Below are 23,584 nucleotides of genomic sequence, written 5' to 3' on the forward strand. Positions count from 1 at the left end.
AATACCCCATAATGACATAATACCCCATAATGGCATAAGACCCCATAATGACATAATACCCCATAATGACATAATACCCCATAATGGCATAATACCCCATAATGGCATAACACCCCATAATGGCATAAGACCCCATAATGACATAATACCCCATAATGACATACTACCCCATAATGACATACTACCCCATAATGACATAATACCCCATAATGGCATAATACCCCATAATGGCATAACACCCCATAATGGCATAACACGCCATAATGACATAATACCCCATAATGACATAATACCCCATAATGGCATAACACCCCATAATGGCATAAGACCCCATAATGACATAATACCCCATAATGACATAATACCCCATAATGACATAATACCCCATAATGACATAATACCCCATAATGACATAATACCCCATAATGGCATAACACCCCATAATGGCATAAGACCCCATAATGACATAATACCCCATAATGACATAATACCCCATAATGGCATAAGACCCCATAATGACATAATACCCCATAATGACATAATACCCCATAATGGCATAATACCCCATAATGGCATAACACCCCATAATGGCATAAGACCCCATAATGACATAATACCCCATAATGACATACTACCCCATAATGACATACTACCCCATAATGACATACTACCCCATAATGACATAATACCCCATAATGGCATAATACCCCATAATGGCATAACACCCCATAATGGCATAACACGCCATAATGACATAATACCCCATAATGACATAATACCCCATAATGGCATAACACCCCATAATGGCATAAGACCCCATAATGACATAATACCCCATAATGACATAATACCCCATAATGACATAATACCCCATAATGACATAATACCCCATAATGACATAATACCCCATAATGGCATAACACCCCATAATGGCATAAGACCCCATAATGACATAATACCCCATAATGACATAATACCCCATAATGGCATAAGACCCCATAATGACATAATACCCCATAATGACATAATACCCCATAATGGCATAATACCCCATAATGGCATAACACCCCATAATGGCATAAGACCCCATAATGACATAATACCCCATAATGACATACTACCCCATAATGACATACTACCCCATAATGACATACTACCCCATAATGACATAATACCCCATAATGGCATAATGGCATAACACCCCATAATGGCATAACACCCCATAATGACATAACACGCCATAATGACATAATACCCCATAATGACATAATACCCCATAATGGCATAACACCCCATAATGGCATAAGACCCCATAATGACATAATACCCCATAATGACATAATACCCCATAATGGCATAACACCCCATAATGACATAATACCCCATAATGACATAATACCCCATAATGACATAATACCCCATAATGACATAATACCCCATAATGACATAATACCCCATAATGACATAATACCCCATAATGACATAATACCCCATAATGACATAATACCCCATAATGGCATAATACCCCATAATGGCATAACACCCCATAATGACATAATACCCCATAATGACATAATACCCCATAATGGCATAACACCCCATAATGACATAATACCCCATAATGACATAATACCCCATAATGACATACTACCCCATAATGACATACTACCCCATAATGACATACTACCCCATAATGGCATAATACCCCATAATGGCATAACACCCCATAATGGCATAACACCCCATAATGGCATAATACCCCATAATGACATAATACCCCATAATGGCATAACACCCCATAATGGCATAAGACCCCATAATGACATAATACCCCATAATGACATAATACCCCATAATGGCATAACACCCCATAATGACATAATACCCCATAATGACATAATACCCCATAATGACATAATACCCCATAATGACATAATACCCCATAATGACATAATACCCCATAATGACATAATACCCCATAATGGCATAATACCCCATAATGGCATAACACCCCATAATGACATAATACCCCATAATGACATAATACCCCATAATGACATAATACCCCATAATGACATAATACCCCATAATGGCATAACACCCCATAATGACATAATACCCCATAATGACATAATACCCCATGTGTGTAGATTGCTGATTTTGTTCAATTGAATCTGTATTAGAATAAGGCTGTAACGTAACAACATGTGGAATACTTTCTGAAAGCTCTGTATATAACAATCTGATGCTCGCCTGCGCCATCGATGACCTGGCACCTAACGATTAGTTGATATGTGTTGCACAACTGCAATAGTCAGCCTTGAACGCAACCTGTCTGTCTGTCTGTCTGTGTGTGTGTCTGTGTCTGTGTGTGTGTTCCACCCTATCCAGACTCCCCACACCTGGAGCAGCCTGAGGTCTCTCTGCTCCTGCAGACGGTCATCAACATCCTCCTCCCCCCGCGCATCATCAGCACGTCCCGGACCAAGAACTTCATGCTGGACACGTCCCCCGCCCACTGCTCCACCCCGGGGGACCAGGGCAAGGACCTGAGGAGAGAGGGCCTGGCCGAGTCCACCAGTCAGGCTGCATACCTGGGTAGGGTTATGCAGACTTGGACTATTTAAATGTAGACTCACATGCTGACTAGACCGGGTGAGCGTGTGCGTCTGCCATCGTGCGCATGTGTTGATTTTGTCCAGCCACACCAGACATGATCAGGACTCGCAGGTTGAAATATCAAAACAAACTTTGAACCAACTATATTAATTCGGGGACAGGTCGAAAAGCATTAAACATTCATGTCAATTTAGCTAGCTAGCTTGCTGTTGCTAGCTAATTTGTCCTGGGATATTAACATTGGGTTGTTAAAGGTTCTGTACTCCGACAATTAATCCACAGATAAAAGGGTCAACTGAGTTAGTTTCTAGTAATCTGTCCTCCTTCAGTCTTCTTCGTTGGACTTCATATGGCGGTTGGCAACCAACTTTAAGGTGCATTACCACCACCAACAGGACTGGAATGTCGACCTCAGTTCATCTTTCAATCACCCTCATGCGTACAGTGCCTTCGGAAAGAATTCAGACCCCTTAAATGTTTCCACATTTTGTTACATTACAGCCTTATTCTAAAATGTATCAAATTGTTTTTTTCCTCATCAATCTACACAGAATAACACATAATGACAAAGCAAAAATAAGTTTAGACATTTTTGCAAATTTATTAAAAATAACAACGGAAATATCACATTTACATAAGTATTCAGACCCTCTACTCAGTACTTTGTTGAAGCACCTTTGGCAGTGATTACACCCTGAGGTCTTCTTGGGTATGACGCTACATGCTTGGCACACCCACAGGGTAGCACACAATTTGCCCAGTGTCGTCCGTGTTTGCCCGGGGTAGGCCGTCATTGTAAATAAGAATTTGTTCCTAACTGACTTGCCTAGTTAAATAAAGGTTCAATTAAAAAATATATATATATGTCAATAACACCTGTATTTGGGGAGTTTCTCCCAGCCTTCTCTGCAGATCCTCTTAAGCTCTGTCAGGTTGGATGGGGAATGTTGCTGTACAGCTATTTTCAGGCCTCTCCAAAGATGTACGATCGGGTTCAAGTCCAGGCTCTGGCTGGGCCACTCAAGGAAATTCAGAGACTCCTGCGTTGTCTTCTCTGTGTGCTTAGGGCCGTTTTCATGTTGGAATTTGAACCTTCGCCACAGTCTGAGGTCCTGAGCTCTGGAGCAGGTTTTCATCAAGGATCTCTCTGTACTTTGCTCCATTCATCTTTGCCTTGATCCTGACTAGTCTCCCAATCCCCGCCACTGAAAAGCATCCCCACAGCATGATGCTGATACCACCAGGCATCACCATAGGGATGGTGCCAGGTTTTCTCCAGACGTGACCCTTGGCATTCAGGCCAAAGAGTTCAATCTTGGTTTCATCAGAACAGAGAATCTTGTTTCTCATAGTCTGAGAGTCTTTAGGTGCCTTTTGGAAAACTCCAAGCGGGCTGTCATGTTCCTTTTACTGAGGAGTGGCTTTCGTCTGGCCACTCTTCCTTAAAGGCCTGATTGGTGGAGTGCTGCAGAGATGGTTGTTCTTATGGAAGGTTCTCCCATCTCCACAGAGGAACTCTGGAGCTCTGTCAGAGTGATCATCAGGTTCTTGGTCACTTCCCTGACCAAGGCCCTTTTCTCCCAATTGCTCAGTTTGGCCGAGCGGCCAGCACCAGGAAGAGTCTTGGTGGTTCCAAACTTCTTCCATTTAAGAATAATGGAGGACACTGTGTTCTTGGGGACCTTCAATGCTGCATAAACTTTTTGGTAACCTTCCCCAGATCTGTGTCTCGACACAATCTTGTCTCGGAGCTCTACGGACAATTCCTTTGACCTCATGTCTTGGTTTTCGCTCTGACGTGCACTGTCAACTGTGGAACCTTATATAGACAGGTGTGTGCCTTTCCAAATCATGTCCAATCAATTGAATTTACCACAGGTGGACTCCAATCAAGTTGTAGAAACATCTCAAGGATGATCAATAGAAACAGGATGCACCTGAGCTCAATTTCGAGTCTCATAGCAAAGGGTCTGAATTCTTATGTAAATAAGGTATTTCAGTTCTTTCATTCGCTTTGTTGTATTGTTTATAGATTGCTGGGAAAATAATTATTTAATCCATTTTAGAATATGGCTGTAACGTATCAAAATGTGGAAAACGTCAAGGGGTCTGAATACTGAATACCATCTCTTTCTGACTCCTCACTTTCTCTGTCTTTCTCTCTCTCCCCCTCCCCTCACTCCTCTCCTCCCCTCTCTTCCCTCTCTATCTCCCCCTCCCCATCTCTCTCCCCACTCTCTCCACTCCCTCCCCCTCCCTCTCTCTACCCCCTCATCTCCCCTCCTCCCTCTCTCTACCCCCTCTCTCTATCTCTCCCCATCTCTCCCCATTCTCGCTACACCCTCCCCTCCTCCCTCTCCCCCTCTCTCTCCCCATTCTCTCTACCCCTCCCCCTCTCTCTCCCCACTCTCTCTACACTCTCCCCACTCTCTCTACACCCTCCCCTCCTCCATCTCCCCCACTCTCTCTCCCCCTCCACCCTCTCTTTCCCCCTCCCCCTCTCTCCCCACTCTCTCTACCCCTCCCCCTCTCTCTCCCCACTCTCTACACCCTCCCCTCACCCCCACTCTCTCTCCCCCCCCCCCCTCTCTCTCCCCTCCTCCCCTCTCCCCCACTCTCTCTACCCTCCCCCTCTCTCTCCCCTCCCCCTCTCTCTCCCCTCCCACCCTCTCTCCCCACTCTCTCTACCCCCTCCTCTCCTCTCTCCCCTACTCCCACCTTCTCCCCCAGCTCTAAAGGTGGTGTTGGTTTGTTTTGAGCGGCAGCTGGGGAACCAGTGGTATCGCCTCAGCCTGCAGGCCAAGGAGATGTCTCTGAGGAAGGTGGGAGGCCTGGCCTTCTGGGACTTCATAGATTTCATAGTGCGTACTCGGATTCCCATCTTCGTCTTGCTGCGTCCCTTTATCCAGTGCAAGGTAGGAGCCCTGTGTAGTATTATACTGTACCCTCCATTCTACTACCCTGTTTAGTATTATACTGTATCCTCCATTCTACTACCCTGTATAGTATTACACTGTACCCTCCATTCTACTACCCTGTATAGTATTATACTGTACCCTCCATTCTACTACCCTGTATAGTATTATATTGTACCCTCCATTTTGTATAGTATTATACTGTACCCTCCATTCTGTTTAGTATTATACTGTACCCTCCATTCTACCACACTGTATAGTATTATACTGTACCCTCCATTCTACTACCCTGTATAGTATTATACTGTACCCTCCATTCTACTACCCTGTATAGTATTATACTGTACCCTCATTTCTACTACCCTGTATAGTATTATACTGTACCCTCCATTCTACTACCCTGTATAGTATTATACTGTACCCTCCATTCTACTACCCTGTATAGTATTATACTGTACCCTCCATTCTACTACCCTGTATAGTATTATACTGTACCCTCCATTCTGTATAGTATTACACTGTACCCTCCATTCTGTATAGTATTATACTGTATCCTCCATTCTGTATAGTATTATACTGTATCCTCCATTCTGTATAGTATTATACTGTATCCTCCATTCTACTACCCTGTATAGTGTTATACTGTACCCTCCATTCTACTACCCTGTATAGTATTATACTGTATCCTCCATTCTACTACCCTGTGTAGTATTATACTGTACCCTCCATTCTACTACCCTGTATAGTATTGTACTGTATCCTCCATTATGTATAGTATTATACTGTACCCTCCATTCTACTACCCTGTGTAGTATTATACTGTACCCTCCATTCTACTACCCTGTATAGTATAATACTGTACCCTCCATTCTGTATAGTATTATACTGTACCCTCCATTCTGTATAGTATTATACTGTATCCTCCATTCTGTATAGTATTATACTGTACCCTACATTCTATTTAGTTTTATACTGTACCCTCCATTCTACTACCCTGTAGAGTATTACACTGTACCCTCCATTCTGTATAGTATTATACCTTACCCTCCATTCTACTACCCTGTATAGTATTATACTGTACCCTCCATTCTGTAAAGTATTATACTGTACCCTCCATTCTACTACCCTGTATAGTATTACACTGTACCCTCCATTCTGTAAAGTATTATACTGTACCCTCCATTCTACTACCCTGTGTAGTATTATACTGTACCCTCCATTCTACTTCCCTGAATAGTATTATACTGTACCCTCCATTCTACTACCCTGTATAGTATTACACTGTATCCTCCATTCTGTATAGTATTATACTGTACCCTCCATTCTACTACCCTGTATAGTATTATACTGTACCCTCCATTCTGTGTAGTATTATACTGTACCCTCCATTCTGTATAGTATTATACTGTACCCTCCATTCTGTGTAGTATTATACTGTACCCTCCATTCTACTACCCTGTATAGTATTATACTGTACCCTCCATTCTACTACCCTGTATAGTAGTATACTGTACCCTGCAATGTGTGTATCCTACAACCCTCTAGTGTTCCCCTCTATATACCTCTTCCTCTATGCTTTTTCTAGGTCTAGAATCACAAAATCCTTTATTCATCTCTCTCTCTCTGTCTCTCTCGCCCTCCCGCTCTCCCGCTCTCTCTCTCCCTCTCTCTCTGTCTAACTATCTCCCTCTCGCGCTCTCTTTTTCTCTCTCTCTTTCTTTTTCTCTCTCTCTCTCTCTCACTGTCTAACTAACTATCTCTCTCTCTGTCTAACTAACTATCTCTCTCCCTCCCTCTGTCTCTCTTTCTCTCTCTTTCGCTCTTCTCTCTCTCCCTCTCTCTCTGTCTAACTATCTCCCTCTCGCGCTCTCTTTTTCTCTCTCTCTCTCTTTCTTTTTCTCTCTCTCTCTCTCACTGTCTAACTAACTATCTCTCTCTGTCTAACTATCTCTCTCCCTCTCTCTCTCTCTCTCTCTCTCCCTCTCTCTCTCTCTGTCTAACTATCTCTCTCTCTATCTCCCTCCCTCCCTCTTCCTCTCTCTCACTCTCTCTCTCTGTCAACTAACTATCTCTCTCTCCCTCCCTCTTCCTCTCTCTCCCTCCCTCTTCCTCTTCCTCTTCCTCTCTCTCAATTCAAGGGACTTTATTGGCAAATCCTTTATTCATCTCGCTCTTCTCTCTCTCTCTCTCTCTCTCTCTCTCTCTCTCTCTCTCTCTCAATTCAAGGGGCTTTATTGGCATGGGAAACATGTGATAACATTGCCAAAGCAAGTGAGGTAGATAAATATACAAAAGTTAAATCAACAATAAAATGAACAGTAAACATTACAGTCACAGAAGTTCCAAAAGAATAAAGACATTACAAATGTCATATTATGTATATATACCGTGCTGTAATGATGTACAAATGGTTAAAGTACACAAGGGAAAATAAATAAGCATAAATATGGGTTGTATTTACATTGGTGTTTGTTCTTCACTGCTTGACCTTATCTTGTGGCACTAGGTCACAAATTTTGCTGCTGTGATGGCACACTGTGGTATTTCACCCAGTAGATATGGGAGTTTATCAAAATCGGGTTTGTTTTCAAATTCTTTGTGGATCTGTGTAATCTGAGGGAAATATGTGTCTCTAATATGGTCATACATTGGGCAGGAGGTTAGGAAGTGCAGCTCAGTTTCCACCTCATTTTGTGGGCAGTGAGCACATAGCCTGTCTTCTCTTGAGAGCCAGGTCTGTCTACGGCGGCCTTTCTCAATAGCAAGACTATGCTCACTGAGTCTGTACACAGTCGAAGATTTCCTTAAGTTTGGGTCAGTCACAGTGGTCACGTATTCTGCCACTGTGTACTCTCTGTTTAGGGCCAAATAGCGTTCTAGTTTGCTGTTTTTTTGTTAATTCTTTCCAATGTGCCAAGTAATTATCTTTTTGTTTTCTCATGATTTGGTTGGGTCTAATAGTGTTGCTGTCCTGGGGCTCTGTGAGGTGTGTTTGTGTTTGTGAACAGAGCCCCAGGACCAGCTTGCTTAGGGGACTCTTCTCCAGGTTCATCTCTCTGTAGGTGATGGCTTTGTTATGGAAGGTTTGGGAATCGCTTCCTTTTAGGTGTTTGTAGAATTTAACGTCTCTTTTCTGGATTTTGATAATTAGCGGGTCTCGACCTAATTCTGCTCTGCATGCATTATTTGGCGTTCTACGTTGTACACGGAGGATATTTTTGCAGAATTCTGCATGCAGAGTCTCAATTTGGTATTTGTCCCATTTTGTGAATTCTTGGTTGGTGAGCGGACACCAGACCTCACAGCCATAAAGGGCAATGGGTTCTATAACTGATTCAAGTATTTTTAGCCAGATCCCTAATTGGTATGTTGAATTTTATGTTCCTTTTGATGGCATAGAATGCCCTTCTTGCCTTGTCTCTCTTTCTTGCTCTCTCTCTTTTCGTGCTCTCTTCTTCTCCCGTTCCCTTCATCCCCTTGCTCTTTAACCCCTCCCAGCTCCTGACCCAGCCAGCTGACTCCCAGGAGGAGATCACGGCCCGCCACCACATCGCTGACCAGCTGGAGCGTCGCTTCATCCCCCGCCCCCTCTGCAAGAGCTCCCTGTTCGCAGAGTTCAACAACGAGCTGAAGATCCTCAAGGAGGCCGTGCACAGTGGCTCTGGTTGGTAACCCACTGATTAGTATACTAGTTATTAGTAGAGTAGCCGTTAGTATACTACTTTTTAGTGCACTACCCATTAGTACACTACCCATTAGTGGACTACCTATTAGTACACTACCCATTAGTACACTACCCATTAGTTTACAACCCGTTAGTGCACTACCCGTTAGTACACTACCCATTAGTGGACTACCCATTAATACACTACCCATTAATACACTACCTATTAGCACACTACCCATTAGTTACTACCCATTAGTTACTACCCATTAATACACTACCCATTAATACACTACCTATTAGTACACTACCCATTAGGACACTACCCATTAGTGGACTACCCATTAGGACACTACCCATTAGTGGACTACCCATTAATACACTACCTATTAGTACACTACCCATTAGTACACTACCCATTAGTTACTACCCATTAGTTACTACCCATTAGTACACTACCCATGAGTTACTACCCATGAGTTACTACCCATTAGTTACTACCCATTAGGTACTACCCATTAGTACACTACCCATTAGTACACTACCCATTAGTACACTACCCATTAGCACACTACCCATTAGTTACTACCCATTAGTACACTACCCATTAGTACACTACCCATTAGCACACTACCCATTAGTGGACTACCCATTAATACACTACCCATTAATACACTACCTATTAGTACACTACCCATTAGTACACTACCCATTAGTTACTACCCATTAGTACACTACTCATTAGTTACTACTCATTAGTTAGACTCATTAGTTAGACTGAGATGGCCGCCTCGCTTCGCGTTCCTAGGAAACTATGCAGTTTTTTGTTTTTTTACGTGTTATTTCTTACATTAGTACCCCAGGTCATCTTAGGTTTCATTACATACAGTCGAGAAGAACTACTGAATATAAGATCAGCGCCAACTCACCATCAGTACGACCAAGAATATGTTTTCCGCGACGCGGATCCGGTGTTCTGCCTTACAAACAGGACAACGGAATGGATCGCATGCAGCGACCCAAGGAAACGACTCCGAAAAAGAGGGAAACGAGGCGGTGTTCTGGTCAGACTCCGAAAAAGGGCACATCGCGCACCACTCCCCAGCATTCTTCTTGCCAATGTCCAGTCTCTTGACAACAAGGTTGACGAAATCCGAGCAAGGGTAGCATTCCAGAGGGACATCAGAGACTGCAACGTTCTCTGCTTCACAGAAACATGGCTTACTGGGAAGACGCTATCCGACGCGGTGCAGCCAACGGGTTTCTCCACGCATCGCGCCGACAGAAACAAACATCTTTCTGGTAAGAAGAGTGGCGGGGCGTATGCCTCATGACTAACGAGACATGGTGTGATGAAGGAAACATACAGGAACTCAAATCCTTCTGTTCACCTGATTTAGAATTCCTCACAATCAAATGTAGACCGCATTATCTTCCAAGAGAATTCTCCTCGATTATAATCACAGCCGTATATATCCCCCCATCCCCCAAGCAGACACATCGATGGCTCTGAACGAACTTTATTTAACTCTTTGCAAACTGGAAACCATTTATCCGGAGGCTGCATTTATTGTAGCTGGGGATTTTAACAAAGCTAATCTGAAAACAAGACTCCCTAAATTTTACCAGCATATCGATTGCGCAACCAGGGGTGGTAAAACCTTGGATCATTGTTACTCTAACTTCCGCGACGCATATAAGGCCCTGCCCCGCCCCCTTTCGGAAAAGCTGACCACGACTCCATTTTGCTGATCCCTGCCTACAGGCAGAAACTAAAACAAGAGGCTCCCACGCTGAGGTCTGTCCAACGCTGGTCAGACCAAGCTGACTCCACACTCCAAGACTGCTTCCATCACGTGGACTGGGACATGTTTCGTATTGCGTCAGATGGAAATATTGACGAATACGCTGATTCGGTGTGCGAGTTCATTAGAACGTGCGTCGAAGATGTCGTTCCCATAGCAACGATAAAAACATTCCCAAACCAGAAACCGTGGATTGATGGCAGCATTCGCGTGAAACTGAAAGCGCGAACCACTGCTTTTAATCAGGGCAAGTTGTCTGGTAATATGTCCGAATATAAACAATGCAGCTATTCCCTCCGCAAGGCTATTAAACAAGCTAAGCGTCAGTACAGAGACAAAGTGGAATCTCAATTCAATGGCTCAGACACAAGAGGCATGTGGCAGGGTCTACAGTCAATCACGGACTACAAGAAGAAACCCAGCCCAGTCACGGACCAGGATGTCTTGCTCCCAGGCAGACTAAATAACTTTTTTGCCCGCTTTGAGGACAATACATTGCCACTGACACGGCCTGCAACGAAAACATGCGGTCTCTACTTCACTGCAGCCGAGGTGAGTAAGACATTTAAACGTGTTAACCCTCGCAAGGCTGCAGGCCCAGACGGCATCCCCAGCCACGCCCTCAGAGCATGCGCAGACCAGCTGGCCGGTGTGTTTACGGACATATTCAATCAATCCCTATACCAGTCTGCTGTTCCCACATGCTTCAAGAGGGCCACCATTGTTCCTGTTCCCAAGAAAGCTAAGGTAACTGAGCTAAACGACTACCGCCCGTAGCACTCACTTCCGTCATCATGAAGTGCTTTGAGAGACTAGTCAAGGACCATATCACCTCCACCCTACCTGACACCCTAGACCCACTCCAATTTGCTTACCGCCCAAATAGGTCCACAGACGATGCAATCTCAACCACACTGCACACTGCCCTAACCCACCTGGACAAGAAGAATACCTATGTGAGAATGCTGTTCATCGACTACAGCTCGGCATTCAACACCATAGTACCCTCCAAGCTCGTCATCAAGCTCGAGACCCTGGGTCTCGACCCCGCCCTGTGCAACTGGGTTCTGGACTTCCTGACGGGCCGCCCCCAGGTGGTGAGGGTAGGCAACAACATCTCCTCCCCGCTGATCCTCAACACGGGGCCCCACAAGGGTGCGTTCTGAGCCCTCTCCTGTACTCCCTGTTCACCCACGACTGCGTGGCCATGCACGCCTCCAACTCAATCATCAAGTTTGCGGACGACACAACAGTGGTAGGCTTGATTACCAACAACGACGAGACGGCCTACAGGGAGGAGGTGAGGGCCCTCGGAGTGTGGTGTCAGGAAAATAACCTCACACTCAACGTCAACAAAACTAAGGAGATGATTGTGGACTTCAGGAAACAGCAGAGGGAACACCCCCTATCCACATCGATGGATCAGTAGTGGAGAGGGTAGCAAGTTTTAAGTTCCTCGGCATACACATCACAGACAAACTGAATTGGTCCACTCACACTGACAGCGTCGTGAAGAAGGCGCAGCAGCGCCTCTTCAACCTCAGGAGGCTGAAGAAATTCGGCTTGTCACCAAAAGCACTCACAAACTTCTACAGATGCACAATCGAGAGCATCCTGGCGGGCTGTATCACCGCCTGGTACGGCAACTGCTCCGCCCTCAACCGTAAGGCTCTCCAGAGGGTAGTGAGGTCTGCACAACGCATCACCGGGGCAAACTACCTGCCCTCCAGGACACCTACACCACCCGATGTTACAGGAAGGCCATAAAGATCATCAAGGACATCAACCACCCGAACCACTGCCTGTTCACCCCGCTATCATCCAGAAGGCGAGGTCAGTACAGGTGCATCAAAGCTGGGACCGAGAGACTGAAAAACAGCTTCTATCTCAAGGCCATCAGACTGTTAAACAGCCACCACTAACATTGAGTGGCTGCTGCCAACACACTGTCATTGACACTGACCCAACTCCAGCCACTTTAATAATGGGAAATGATGTAAATATATCACTAGCCACTTTAAACAATGCTACCTTATATAATGTTACTTACCCTACATTATTCATCTCATATGCATATGTATATACTGTACTCTAGATCATCGACTGCATTCTTATGTCACTAGCCACTTTAACTATGCCACTTTGTTTACTTTGTCTACATACTCATCTCATATGTATATACTGTACTCGATACCATCTACTGTATGCTGCTCTGTACCATCACTCATTCATATATCCTTATGTACATATTCCTTATCCCCTTACACTGTGTATAAGACAGTAGTTTTGGAATTGTTAGTTAGATTACTTGTTGGTTATCACTGCATTGTCGGAACTAGAAGCACAAGCATTTAGCTACACTCGCATTAACATCTGCTAACCATGTGTATGTGACAAATAACATTTGATTTGATTTGATTAGTTACTAGCCATTAGGCACTACCCATTAGTACACTACCCATTAGTTACTACCCAGTAGTACACTACCCATTAGTACACAACCCATTAGCACACTACCCATTAGTGCACTACCCATTAGTGCACTACCCATTAGTGCACTACCCATTAGTTACTACCCATTAGTACACTACCCATTAGTACACTACCCATTAGGTACTACCCATTAGTACACTACCCATTAGTACAATACCCATTAGTACACTACCCATTAGTACACTAACCATTAGTACGCTACCCATTAATACACTACCTATTAGTACACTACCCATTAGGACACTACCCATTAGTGGACTACCCATTAATACACTACCTATTAGTACACTACCCATTACTACACTACCCATTAGTTACTACCCATTAGTTACTACCCATTAGTACACTACCCATGAGTTACTACCCATGAGTTACTACCCATTAGTACACTACCCATTAGTTACTACCCATTAGTACACTACCCATTAGACACTACCCATTAGTACACTACCCATTAGTTACTACCCATTAGTTACTACCCAGTAGTACACTACCCATTAGTGGACTACCCATTAATACACTACCTATTAGTACACTACCCATTAGTACACTAACCATTAGTTACTACCCATTAGTACACTACTCATTAGTTACTACCCATTAGGCACTACCCATTAGTACACTACCCATTAGTTACTACCCATTAGTTACTACCCAGTAGTACACTACCCATTAGTACACAACCCATTAGCACACTACCCATTAGTGCATTACCCATTAGTGCACTACCCATTAGTTACTACCCATTAGTACACTACCCATTAGTACACTACCCATTAGGTACTACCCATTAGTACACTACCCATTAGTACACTACCCATTAGTGGACTACCCATTAATACACTACCCATTAGTACACTACCCATTAGTACACTACCCATTAGTACGCTACCCATTAGTACACTACCCATTAGTACACTACCCATTAGTGCACTACCCATTAGTACACTACCCATTAGTGCACTACCCATTAGTACACTACCCATTAATACACTACCCATTAGTACACTACCCATTAGTACACTACCCATTAGTACACTACCCATTAGTACCCTACCCATTAGTGCACTACCCATTAGTCCACTACCCATTAGTGTACTACCCATTAGGACACTACCCATTAGTTACTACCCGTTAGTTACTACCCAGTAGTACACTACCCATTAGTTACTACCCATTAGTACACTATCTATTAGTACACTACCCATTAGTACACTACCCATTAGTGCACTACCCATTAGTACACTACCCATTAGCTACTACCCATTAGTTACTACCCATTAGTACACTACTCATTAGTTACTACCCATTAGTACGCTACCCATTAGTACGCTACCCATTAGTACACTACCCATTAATACACTACCCATTAGTGGACTACCCATTAGTTACTACCCATTAATACACTACCCATTAGTGTACTACCCGTTAGTACTCTGCACGTTAGTACTCTGCACGTTAGTACAATACACGTTAGTGCACTACCCATTAGTGCACTACCCATTATTTCACTACCCATTAGTACACTACCCATTAGTACACTACCCATTAGTACACTACCCATTAGTACACTACCCATTAGCACTCTACCAAATGCCATGTTAACCTTTGGTTATTAAATGACAGGTAATGATAAGAGATGTCTGTTCATTCCCCCTCCTGCCCACAGCGTACCAGGGCAAGACGTCCATCAGCACAGTGGGCACGTCCACCTCTGCCTACCGCCTGTCGCTGGCCACCATGTCCCGGTCCAACACGGGCACGGGCACGGTGTGGGAGCAGGAGAGCCAGCCGTCACGCCAGCCCTCTCAGGACACGCTAAGCCGCACCGACGAGGATGACGAACAGGAGCAGGAAGAGAGTCAGACACCTCTCCTACTACTATCACTACCACTATCACTCTATCACTGAGTCAGATACCCCTCCTACTACTATCACTACCACTATCACTCTATCACTGAGTCAGACACCCCTCCTACTACTATCACTACCACTATCACTCTATCACTGAGTCAGATACCCCTCCTACCTACTACTATCACTACCACTATCACTCTATCACTGAGTCAGATACCCCTCCTACCTACTACTATCACTACCTCTATCACTGAGTCAGATACCCCTCCTACTACTATCACTACCACTATCACTCTATCACTGAGTCAGATACCCCTCCTACCTACTACTATCACTACCACTATCACTCTATCACTGAGTCAGATACCCCTCCTACTACTATCACTACCACTATCACTCTATAACTGAGTCAGATACCCCTCCTACCTACTACTATCACTACCACTATCACTCTATCACTGAGTCAGATACCCCTCCTACCTACTACTATCACTACCTCTATCACTGAGTCAGATACCCCTCCTACTACTATCACTACCACTATCACTCTATCACTGAGTCAGATACCCCTCCTACCTACTACTATCACTACCACTATCACTCTATCACTGAGTCAGACACCCCTCCTACTACTATCACTACCACTATCACTCTATCACTGAGTCAGATACCCCTCCTACCTACTACTATCACTACCACTATCACTCTATCACTGAGTCAGATACCCCTCCTACCTACTACTATCACTACCTCTATCACTGAGTCAGATACCCCTCCTACTACTATCACTACCACTATCACTCTATCACTGAGTCAGATACCCCTCCTACCTACTACTATCACTACCACTATCACTCTATCACTGAGTCAGATACCCCTCCTACTACTATCACTACCACTATCACTCTATAACTGAGTCAGATACCCCTCCTACCTACTACTATCACTACCACTATCACTCTATCACTGAGTCAGATACCCCTCCTACTACTATCACTACCACTATCACTCTATCACTGAGTCAGATACCCCTCCTACTACTATCACTACCACTATCACTCTATCACTGAGTCAGATACCCCTCCTACTACTATCACTACCACTATCACTCTATCACTGAGTCAGATACCCCTCCTACTACTATCACTACCACTATCACTCTATCACTGAGTCAGATACCCCTCCTACTACTATCACTACCACTATCACTCTATCACTGAGTCAGATACCCCTCCTACTACTATCACTACCACTATCACTCTATCACTGAGTCAGATACCCCTCCTACTACTATCACTACCACTATCACTCTATCACTGAGTCAGACACCCCTCCTACTACTATCACTGAGTCAGACACCCCTCCTACTACTATCACTGAGTCAGACACCACTCCTACTACTATCACTGAGTGAGACACCACTCCTACTACTATCACTGAGTCAGACACCACTCCTACTACTATCACTGAGTCAGACACCACTCCCACTACTATCACTGAGTCAGACACCCCTCCTACTACTATCACTGAATCAGATACCACTCCTACTACTATCACTACCACTATCACTCTATCACTGAGTCAGATACCACTCCTACTACTATCACTAGTCATGCTTATGGTAGAGAAATGAACATTCAATTATCTGGCAACAGCTCTGGTGGACATTCCTGCAGTCTACATCCCAGCCCCCACCCTCAAAACTTGAGACATCTGTGGCATTGTGTTGTGTGACAAAACTGCACATTTTAGAGTGGTCTCCAGCACAAGGTGCACCTGTGTAATGACCATGCTGTTTAATCAGCTTCTTGATATGCCACACATGTCAGGTGGATGGATTATCTTGGCAAAGGAGAAATGTTCACTAACAGGGATGTACGCAAGAGAAATAAGCTTTTTTTGCGTATGGAACATTTCTGGGATCTTTTATTTCATATACATGAAACATGGGACCAACACTTTACATGTTGCGTTTATATTTTAGTATATAAAACAAAGAAAAGTAACGTTTTTGACTGCACTGGGCCTTGAATGAATTGTATCTCCGCTTTCATATTGTCTGTTTTTCTCTCCCTCTCTTTCTGACCTCCTTTCCTCCCTCTCTCTCTGTCCTTACCTCCTTTCCCCTCCCTCTCTCTCTGTCCTGACCTCCTTTCCCCTCCCTCTCTCTCTGTCCTGACCTCCTTTCCCCTCCCTCTCTCTCTGTCCTGACCTCCTTTCCTCCCTCTCTCTCTGTCCTTACCTCCTTTTCTCCCTCTCTCTCTGTCCTGACGTCCTTTCCTTCCTCCCTCTCTCTCTGTCCTGACCTCCTTTCCTCCCTCTCTCTCTGCCCCTACCTCCTTTCCTCCCTCTCTCTCTGTCCTGACCTCCTTTCCTCCCTCTCTCTCTGTCCTGACCTCCTTTCCTCCCTCTCTCTCTGTCCTGACCTCCTTTCCTCCCTCTCTCTCTGTCCATACCTCCTTTCCTCCCTCTCTCTCTGTCCCTACCTCCTCCCCTCCCTCTCTCTCTTTCCTGACCTCCTTTCCTCCATCTCTCTCTGTCCTGACCTCCTTTCCTCTCCCTCTCTCTCTCTGTCCCTACCTCCTTTCCTCTCCTTCTCTCTCTGTCCTGACCTTTCCTCTCCCTCTCTCACTATCTCTACCTCCTTTCCTCCCTCTCTCACTATCTCTACCTCCTTTCCTCCCTCTTTCACTATCTCTACCTCCTTTCCTCTCTCTCTCTGTCCCGACCTCCTTTCCTCCCTCTTTCTCTGCCCCTACCTCCTTTCCTCCCTCTCTCTCTGCCCCTACCTCCTTTCCTCCCTCTCTCTCTGTCCCTACCTCCTTTCCTCCCTCTCTTTCTGTCCTTACCTCCTTTCCTCCCTCTTTCTCTGTCCCGACCTCCTTTCCTCCCTCTCTCTCTGTCCCGACCTCCTTTCCTCCCTCTTTCTCTGCCCCTACCTCCTTTCCTCCCTCTCTCTCTGCCCCTACCTCCTTTCCTCCCTCTCTCTCTGTCCCCACCTCCTTTCCTCCCTCTCTCTGTCCCGACCTCCTTTCCTCCCTCTTTCTCTGCCCCTACCTCCTTTCCTCCCTCTCTCTCTGCCCCTACCTCCTTTCCTCCCTCTTTCTCTGCCCCTACCTCCGTTCCTCCCTCTCTCTCTGCCCCTACCTCCTTTCCTCCCTCTCTCTCTGTCCCTACCTCCTTTCCTCCCTCTCTCTGTCCTGACCTCCTTTCCTCCCTCTATCTCTGCCCCTACCTCCTTTCCTCCCTCTCTCTCTGTCCCGACCTCCTTTCCTCCCTCTCTCTCTGCCCCTACCTCCTTTCCTCCCTCTCTCTCTGCCCCTACCTCCTTTCCTCCCTCTCTCTCTGTCCTGACCTCCTTTCCTCCCTCTCTCTCTGTCCCGACCTCCTTTCCTCCCTCTCTCTCTGTCCCGACCTCCTTTCCTCCCTCTTTCTCTGCCCCTACCTCCTTTCCTCCCTCTCTCTCTGCCCCTACCTCCTTTCCTCCCTCTCTCTCTGTCCCTACCTCCTTTCCTCCCTCTCTCTCTGCCCCTACCTCCTTTCCTCCCTCTTTCTCTGCCCCTACCTCCTTTCCTCCCTCTCTCTCTGCCCCTACCTCATTTCCTCCCTCTCTCTCTGTCCCTACCTCCTTTCCTCCCTCTCTCTGTCCTGACCTCCTTTCCTCCCTCTCTCTCTGCCCCTACCTCCTTTCCTCCCTCTCTCTCTGTCCTGACCTCCTTTCCTCCCTCTCTCTCTGTCCCGACCTCCTTTCCTCCCTCTCTCTCTGTCCCGACCTCCTTTCCTCCCTCTCTCTCTGCCCCTACCTCCTTTCCTCCCTCTTTCTCTGCCCCTACCTCCTTTCCTCCCTCTCTCTCTGTCCCTACCTACTCCCCTACCTCTCTCCGTCTCTCCCTCCCCTACCTCTCGCTTTCTGTCCCTACCTCTCTCTCTGTCCCTACCTCCTCCCCTACCTCTCTCTTTGTCTCTCCCTCCCCTCCTCTCTCTCCTCTAGATGACTCTATCAGTATTCCCAGTGTGGTGAGTGAACATGAGGTCTTCCTGCCCAGGCTCATCACCCAGCGACGCTTCTCTAGTCACGCCACGGGCAGCGCCCAGCCTGAACCCAGCACCCGCAGCACCATGCTGCCCAGCCACAGGTAACACACACACACATACACCCCTACACACACACACACCCCTACACACACACACACACACACACACACCCCTACGCACACACACACCCCTACACACATAAAACACTACCCCTACACATACACGCACACACACATACACCCCTACACACACACACACACACACACACAACCCTACACACACACACACACACACACACACACACACACACACACACCCCTACGCACACACACACCCCTACACACATAAAACACAACCCTACACACATACACCCCTACACACACACACACACACACACAACCCTACACACACACACCCCTACACACACACACACACACACACACCCCTACGCACACACACACCCCTACACACATAAAACACTACCCCTACACATACACGCACACACACCGCTACACACACACAACCCTACACACAAAACCCTACCCCTACACACACACACACACATCCACACTAGGTTGTACTATGACTGTCCACACATCACCACATTCAGTACATGTAAAACACCGTCACTTCAGAAGCCACAATCATAGTCATACTATTTGTGTTGTTTCAAGCTGTTTATTTCTGTTTATTTGTGTTCCCTTTTCTGGAGAACAGCATGCTGGATGAACAGACAGGAAGTGAGGAATGCTACAAGTCATAGTAGTTTTAGCAGAGAGATTGGCTGTGTTATTATCTATGCATAGTCACTTTAATAACTCTACATGTACATATTACCTCAATTACCTCAACTAACCGGTGCCCCCGCACATTGACTCTGTACCGGTACCCCCTCTATATAGCCTCGCTATTGTTATTTTTAATTATTTGTTACTTTTATTCCGTACTTTTTTAAAGTTATTTTTCTTAAAACTGCATTGTTGGTTAAGGGCTTGTAAGTAAGCATTTCACTGTAAGGTCTACACTTGTATTCGGCGCATGTCACAAATAAAATTTGATTTGATTTTGTTTGAATACTTTTAAAACATACCCTTCCTGCCAAGGATTTCTTCAAGTAAGGGAGGAAGGATGCGTATTTAGAGTATTCAAGCAGGGCCCTAGATCAATGGAAAGTTCCTGACAAGTTGATCCAGCTACCGTGCTATAGGAGACCCATCCGAAGAGGGGCCTTGGACATTGGGCAGCATGCTCTCCTCCCTCCCTAAACCCCTTTTCCCCTTCCTGCCCCCTCCTCTGCAGTGAACCCAATGTGCTAGATGAGTCTCAAGGACTGGAAGAGGGTAACCTGTCTAGGTACAGTGTCACGTCACAGCCCCCCTGTGTGTTGCGTCTCTCTGCGTCTCTCTGTGTGCAGTTTGGGGGAGGCTCGGGCCAGTCGGACGGCCTCCTCTGACTTCTTCGTTTTCCTCATTCATTATCTCATCCAATCAAAACCGCCGTTGGTCTATCACCCTTCCTCTTCGTATAGGTCTAATGTAACGTAGTCTCTTGTTCCCCCTCGTAGCTTCCACACTGATCCACCCATCTCAAGTCATCCGCTGTTGCCTCTTTAACACTTTAAGTCCCTGGGCGGTGTTAGGACGCTGGGAGTCAGTGGTAGTGTGTCTCAGCCTGCTCAGTCCATCGGTGCCATCATGGTCTTCATACTGTTTCAGGCTTTTCACTGTTCAAATTGGACGTCCTCTCCAGGATACCAATCTGTGGGGCATGAGGTACTGGAGTGGCAATCCATCATTTATCTTATCAACAAGTCTAACGTTACCAGATAGGTTCATGTTCTAGTTCAGTGCTGGTAATATGGTACGAGCTGTCTACATAACACAGATCACTCCAGACCTCATAACCCCCTTTGTGTTTTGGTGTATTCTTGTGCTGTGATTGGGTGTCCTTGATTGGTGGGTGTGTCGGTGTGGTGTGCAGTGGAGTGATTGGGTGAGTGGGGAGAGATGGGAAGAATGGAAGGAGCAGTGGACAGACACACGTCCTCTTGACTCTCCTATGTGTCTCAGTGAAAGAGAGGGAGAGTTCATTAGGAGAAGCACTATCTCTGTGTTGTACTGATTAGTTTTGTCTGTCTGTCTCTGCATGTCTATCTGTCTGTCTCTGCATGTCTGCATGTCTGTCTCTTTGTCTGTCTGTCTCGCTGTCTCTGCATGTTTGTCTGTCTGTCTCTGTGTCTCTCTGTCTGTCTCTCTGTCTGTCTGTCTGGTTGGGTTGTGTAGGGTGGCCAGTGTGCAGAGTGAACCAGGCCAGCAGAACCTCTTGAACCAACCTCCGCTGGGACGCAATAGAGGACTGAGACAGGTGAGAGTAGTCTTAAAGGTGGAACTGAGAATGTTTAAATAAATAGCTCCTTTTAAGTTTATTGAGGAAATCTTAGTTTTTTTAAATGCATTGTTGGAATTTCAGTTTACCACCCGAATTGACTAACTTCAATTAACCCTGGTTTGTTTCCATTTGGTGTGTGCGGCGGGGTGTATCGGGGTGCGGCGGGGTGTATCGGGGTGCGGCGGGGTGTATCGGGTGCGGCGTGATGTGGTGGGGGGTGCGGCGGGGTGTGGTGGGGTGTATCGGGTGCGGCGGGTGTATCGGGTGCGGCGGGTGTATCGGGTGCGGCGGGGTGTATCGGGTGCGGCGTGATGTGGTGGGGTGCGGCGGGGTGTGGTGGGGTGTATCGGGGTGCGGCGTGATGTGGTGGGGTGCGGCGGGGTGTGGTGGGGTGTATCGGGTGCGGCGTGATGTGGTGGGGTGCGGCGGGGTGTATCGGGTGCGGCGTGATGTGGTGGGGTGCGGCGGGGTGTATCGGGTGCGGCGTGATGTGGTGGGGTGCGGCGGGTGTGTGGTCGGGGTGCGGCGGGGTGATGTGGTGGGGTGCGGCGGGGTGTATCGGGATGTATTGGGGTGCGGCGTGATGTGGTGGGGTGTGGCGTGTATCGGGATGTATCGGGTGCGGCGGGTGTGGTGGGGTGTATCGGGTGCGGCGGGATGTGGTGGGGTGTATCGGGTGCAGTGGGTGTATCGGGTGCGGTGGGGTGTATCGGGTGCGGTGGGGTGTATCGATGTGCGGGTGTATCGGGTGTATCGGGGTGTATCGGGGTGCGGTGGGGTGTGGTGGGGTGTATCGGGTGCGGCGGGATGTGGTGGGGTGTGGCGGGTGTATCGGGTGCGGCGGGGGTGTATCGGGGTGCGGTGGGGTGTATCGGGTGCGTTGGGGTGTATCGGGTGCGGTGGGGTGTATCGGGTGCAGTGGGTGTATCGGGTGCGGTGGGGTGTATCGGGTGCAGTGGGTGTATCGGGGTGCGGCGGGGTGTATCGGGTGCGGCGTGATGTGGTGGGGTGCGGCGGGGTGTATCGGGTGCGGCGTGATGTGGTGGGGTGCGGCGGGTGTATCGGGTGCGGCGTGATGTGGTGGGGTGCGGCGGGTGTATCGGGATGTATTGGGGTGCGGCGTGATGTGGTGGGGTGTGGCGGGGTGTATCGGGATGTATCGGGTGCGGCGTGATGTGGTGGGGTGTGGCGGGGTGTATCGGGATGTATCGGGTGCGGCGGGGTGTGGTGGGGTGTATCGGGGTGCGGCGGGATGTGGTGGGGTGTATCGGGTGCAGTGGGTGTATCGGGTGCGGTGGGGTGTATCGGGTGCGGTGGGGTGTATCGAGGTGCGGCGGGTGTATCGGGTGTATCGGGTGCGGTGGGGTGTGGTGGGGTGTATCGGGTGCGGTGTATGGGATGGGATGTGGTGGGGTGTGGCGGGTGTATCGGGTGCGCGGGGTGTATCGGGTGCGGTGGGGTGTATCGGGTGCGTTGGGGTGTATCGGGTGCGGTGGGGTGTATCGGGGTGCGTGCAGTGGGTGTATCGGGTGCGGTGGGGTGTATCGGGGTGCAGTGGGTGTATCGGGGTGCGGCGGGGTGTATCGGGTGCGGCGTGATGTGGTGGGGTGCGGCGGGTGTATCGGGTGCGGCGTGATGTGGTGGGGTGCGGCGGGGTGTATCGGGTGCGGCGTGATGTGGTGGGGTGCGGCGGGGTGTATCGGGATGTATTGGGGTGCGGCGTGATGTGGTGGGGTGTGGCGGGGTGTATCGGGATGTATCGGGGTGCGGCGGGATGTGGTGGGGTGTGGCGGTGTATCGGGTGTATC

At 47.2% G+C, this 23,584-nt stretch overlaps 1 protein-coding gene across 1 annotated transcript in view; it reads left to right on the forward strand.

The window, feature by feature from the left end:
• The window catches only part of LOC115116037 (protein unc-80 homolog), a 125,787-nt gene that overhangs the window by 96,192 nt on the left and 6,011 nt on the right, over positions 1-23,584 (forward strand). The window contains 7 exon segments of the mRNA XM_065020602.1: positions 2,392-2,598; positions 5,350-5,534; positions 9,033-9,198; positions 15,166-15,357; positions 19,345-19,489; positions 20,688-20,741; positions 21,671-21,752. Coding sequence (XP_064876674.1) covers positions 2,392-2,598; positions 5,350-5,534; positions 9,033-9,198; positions 15,166-15,357; positions 19,345-19,489; positions 20,688-20,741; positions 21,671-21,752 — 1,031 coding nt within the window.

Source organism: Oncorhynchus nerka, linkage group LG2 (assembly GCF_034236695.1).
Source record: "Oncorhynchus nerka isolate Pitt River linkage group LG2, Oner_Uvic_2.0, whole genome shotgun sequence".
Classification (NCBI taxonomy): Eukaryota; Metazoa; Chordata; class Actinopteri; order Salmoniformes; family Salmonidae; genus Oncorhynchus; species Oncorhynchus nerka.